Source organism: Pteropus vampyrus, unplaced genomic scaffold, assembly GCF_000151845.1.
Source record: "Pteropus vampyrus isolate Shadow unplaced genomic scaffold, Pvam_2.0 Scaffold658, whole genome shotgun sequence".
Lineage (NCBI taxonomy): Eukaryota > Metazoa > Chordata > Mammalia > Chiroptera > Pteropodidae > Pteropus > Pteropus vampyrus.
In genome coordinates this window covers 9,701-14,314 of record NW_011889439.1, presented here as the reverse complement: position 1 = coordinate 14,314, position 4,614 = coordinate 9,701, and the positions used below count along the sequence as shown (strand labels likewise).

At 62.0% G+C, this 4,614-nt stretch overlaps 1 protein-coding gene across 1 annotated transcript in view; it reads left to right on the top strand.

Moving 5' to 3' along the window:
* LOC105309028 (peroxidasin homolog) overlaps positions 1–3,292 on the top strand; it is a 42,426-nt gene extending 39,134 nt beyond the window's left edge. Inside the window, exons 22-25 of the mRNA XM_023525960.1 lie at positions 365–493; positions 649–781; positions 2,228–2,341; positions 2,905–3,292. Coding sequence (XP_023381728.1) covers positions 365–493; positions 649–781; positions 2,228–2,341; positions 2,905–3,030 — 502 coding nt within the window. The 3' untranslated portion in view covers positions 3,031–3,292. The remainder of the gene's footprint in view (positions 1–364; positions 494–648; positions 782–2,227; positions 2,342–2,904) is intronic.
* Positions 3,293–4,614: the final 1,322 nt, after the last annotated feature.

Genomic DNA, 4,614 nt, shown 5'->3' with positions numbered 1-4,614 from the left:
GTGTTGTATGGCACTCCAGAGCGTGAGTGCCTCTGGCCAAGGGGAGGATGACGCCCCAGGCGTGGCCTTGGGGACTGGTGCAGGGTGGGAGGACAGGGGCACAGTGTGTGACTGGAGGAGGGTGTGCCAGAGGGGCCAGCTGTCATTAGAGAGGCGAAGGCCTGGCACCTGGGAACCTGTGGGTGCTGTCCATGCCTGGCTTGCCTGTGGAGGGAGGGACAAGGTCTGTGCAGGTGGTTCCTTGGCCACTGCTGGCTGTGAATCACTGCCATTTGTCATAGGCGTGCCAGAAAGTCCACCGTTTGCCAAGGTGTGTCAAATGTCACCTAAAACTAGTGGTTGGCCACTAACGTGTCCCTTGAACTTCTTTCCTAGACTGCAGGACCAGGGGACAGTTCAGCGCATTCTCGTATCATTTTCGAGGCAGGCGGTCCCTTGATTCCAGCTACCCGGAGGACAAGCCCGTGAGAACAGGGCCTGGGAAGACACCGAGGTAGGGCTGGTCCTGGGGGCCGGGCTGTTGGCACTGCGGGGTGTTCTCGGCCCTGGACGGGCACAGGTGCTCGGCAGGCCCTGCTGGGTACGTGTGTGTTGGCTCTGGTGGTGACATGCTGAGATCGTGTTCTTTTCCCTCTGTCTTTTGTGCAGTGTTGGGAAACACAGCAAGCACCCCGGGAACGCCACGTCCGCCCCCGATGAGCAGCCACAGGTACCAGGGACAAGTGACTTCAGGGACTTCGTTCTGGAGATGCAGAAGACCATCACGGACCTCAGGACACAGGTACCGGCGCCCGAAGCCCTGTCATCCTCCAGCACATGTTGTATTTCTGATGACAGATTCTGTTTTCATGACCTTGAGCATTTTCTGCCCATTGCTCCTGCCCTGTGGCCCAGGGGACATCCCCTTCCCTGCTGGCTTATCTTGGGCTGGGCCATGCAGAGTCCCTGGGATTCCTGGTGATCGGGCCCCTCTGATGACCAAGGCACCCTGAGTTAGAGGATGCTGGGTCTCAGGTCTTCTCTGGGGGTCTGCAGGGTTGGGGACATGAGCGTCCCCTGCCCCCCACCCAGTGAGCTAATTCCTGCCATGTCTAGCTGATTCCAGACAGCAGGGGAAGAATCGTCGCCTGGAGCCAGAGATGAGCCCAGGCTCCGACGGGCATGGACGAACTGGTGCCCAGCCCGGGAGGGTGGGTGCTGCAGGCCCTGAGGGCGGGCAGTCTGTGACCCTGTGCCCACTGGTGCCCGTGGTGTCACGATGAGACCGTGTGAGGCAGCCGTGCTCCTCGGGCATATGCATTCAGATTTCAGGGCAGGGGCTGCTCACCTCGGCGGAGGCGTCGGGTTTCCAGAGCGTCAGGTCTGGTAGCTCTGGCATCAGCACCTCTAGCACGCTGGTGGCTGTCACTTCAGCTCCTGGGACCCCCAGAGTGACTGCCTCCCTGGAGGTGAATCTTAGGTGGCGGGACTACAGGTGGAGTCGTGACAGATCTGAGGGACCGGGAAGTTTTGACCCCGGGCAGTGCGATGTCGCAGGCGGAGGGTGGACAGTCCCAGGGTTTGGGACCTTCTTGGCTATGGCAGGCCGTGACGTGGGGTGAGGGGACACCGCTCTGACTTAAATGACGTGGTTGGCCCGTGTGCCAGATGTGCTGATGCCACCCTCGTCCTTCGTCAGTGCGGCAGATTGCCCCCAGCTGCAGACACTTTGTCAGGACGCGTTAGAAGTAGGTCGCGTGTGTGGTGCCTGCGTCTGCTCCACTCTCTGCCGTCGGCGGAGGGCCGGCGCCTGGGACGCCTCCCAAGTGGTGCCGGTATTGAGGCGGCATGACCGGTTCTCCCTCGGAGGCTGAAAGAACGTGGGCAGGGCTGGCAGGTGCTCCAGGCGCAGACACCCAGCATCCCTGCCCCTGCCGGCGAGGTGCACGAAGGACAGGCCCTGCTGCAGGGGACACCTGCCGTCGGGGACTGGTGGCCGGGACAGCTGTCCCGCCCGCAGTCCTGCGAGAGCGGCTCTGTGGGCGTCCAGGCCGCTCGCTTCGTTTTGCAGCAGGGTGAGGTGTCAGGGTGAGGCGGACGGTGCCACATTTGAGGCTCCGTCAAAGTTCTTCACAAATGTTTGTCTCCAGCCCTGCGTCCCCACCCCCCGCCAGGCCTTGTCCTGCGGGGGAGCAGGCGGGATGGTGGACTGGCCACCACGAGTGACCGTGCACGTTTGGCTTTGTAGATAAAGAAGCTGGAGTCACGGCTCAGCACGGCCGGGTGCGCAGACGCGGGCGGGGATGCGCACGCCGACGGCGCCAGGTGGAAGCGGGACGCGTGCACCCGCTGCGAATGCCACGTGAGTAGGGCCTGCACCCTGAGCCCCCCGGTGGGGGTGTGTGGTCAGCAAGGCCCTGCATCCTGTGGCCCTGTCCCCCGCTGTGGTTCAGAGTCGGCCTGTGCGCCTGGCCCCGGGCAGCCACGGAGGTCACCCCGGCAAGGAGCCCCGGGTCCCCAGGGAAGGTGGCTGGGTGGGAAGCGTTGGGCACAGGAGGACAGAGGGCCAGCCCGGGTGCCTTCCCTGTAGCCTGGGACAGGGTGGGTGCCCCTGGTGTGGGAAGGACAGAGCAGGGGACGTGTCCACGTGGCTGCTCTGTAGTCTGGTCTCCTGTCAGAGTCAGCAGACGCCATCCCAGGCCCAGGATGGAGAAGTGAGAGGAGCCTGTGTCCCAGGGACCCCTCGGTGCAGGGGGACAGTGGGCGGGGCTCCGGAGGCCATGCAGCTGTAGTTGTCAGTCACCCCCTTGTCATAGAGGCTGCCCGAGCAGACTGGACCAGGCGCAGTCCAGTGGGAGTGGGCGGTGGGGCGGTAACTGGCCAGGGGCCCAGGGGCTGAATGTCCTGGTGCCATCTCTTCTCCAGGACGGGCAGATCACCTGCTTCGTGGAGGCCTGCTCGCCGGCCGCGTGCCCAGCGCCTGTGAGAATCAGCGGAGCCTGCTGCCCCGTCTGCCCAGACAGCCCGGGAAAGCAGCCGCCGACCCCGTGACACTGCCCAGAGCCCTCCGCGCGTCCCCTGCAGGCCACTGGCCGGCCAGGCGGTGCAGGCTGGAGCATGTCAAGGACTCACGGCACCTGGCCACATCGCCGGGGCCATCTCAGAGATGGTGCAGGGGCTTCGGCCGGAGCTCTCGCTGGCGGAGGCCACGCGGGTGGGAGCAGACATGAGTCCGACTTCATGTTAGATCCTCAGGTTTTATTTAAGTTTTTGATGAGAAATCGGTGCTATTAAACCGCACAGTTAAATCGTTCAGGCTCCTCGGCTGATTCCCGTCAAACCGCTACTCGTTCCCACCTGGACATTGGCCCAGGCAGTCGCCTGCATCCGGGGCTGCACACCGGAGCCACCAGGAAGAGGAGCCGCCGAAGGACACCAGAGTTTGACAGACGGGACACCGTGAGGGTGTCCAGGTGGCACTGGCTCCTGGCGCCCCAGTGTGACACCTGACAATGTCCCTCTGGTGTCCCACCAGCCCACATGCTCCAGCCTTCACAGGACAGACGTCCCCGCTGCCTGCACTCGTGTACACCACGTCCTCTCTGCTCCCCACACGTGACCGTGCGGTGACCAAGGCACATTCGGAATCAGGTTTGTCTTCACGCTGACCTGCGTGCGTCCTGCCAGTCATTGGCCAGATGTGGGACGTCCCTGCTGTCACGGGCACATGGTGCCACCGGGTACCACGTTCGTGCCGCGGGGCTGGCCCAGGCCGGGTGCACGGAAGACTCAGGAGGCTGCCAGTTCTCCTTCTGCCTGGAAGAATTCTAACGCTGGGGACTTTGGAACTTTGGGGGCGGGGTGCGTTCAGGAAACCAGAGTCCATCCCTGAACCTCATTTGTGTGTTCAGAACACGTGACCTTTTACGAAAGTTGGCCCGTGTCTCAGTGTCAGGTAGGGCAGAGAAATCGCTCGCACTGTGCGGAAGTCCTCTCAGAATTCAGTGAAAACCAACCATCGTACCTCACGCCATTCTTTAACCAAAATGCTATTTTGTTCCGAATACGAAGTGACTTACGTTGAGAAGCGCGCCCGTCACGTGAGTTTGGTTCCACAGATCTTTACCTGAGTACCCACTGTGTGCTGGGCACAGGCGAGGGACCGCCTGCCCTTCCTATGGGAAGGCCCCTGGGGACGTGGGCGCTTTGGGTACACGGCGGGGCAGTCTACCCTTGGTGGCACTGTGCTAAGACCGTTACCATGGTGAGAGGGAGGCAAGTCCTCTTGCAGTGTCCAGCGGGCAGTGGGCAGTCACAGCCCGTTTGTCCCGTGCAGGAGGCCCCCGAGCTCCGCACGGGCTGCCTCATCCCTGGGGATGGCATCAGCATCCTGCCATTTAACCCACATCAAGCCATTTGCAGTGGGTTTAAGCTTGGTCGGCTGGACCTCTCAGCCTTGTCCCCGAGTGACAGACAAAGCCGATGTTGTTTCATGGAGCATGGGACTTGAAATATCAAGTCAAATTTAGTAATCAGACCTCAGAACCAATTTTTGTAAACTAGAAAATGGAGCGCTTTGTCTAAAACTTGGTGGTTTGGGGAGTGGCTCGGCTGTGACGCAGCAGTGAGTCCCGG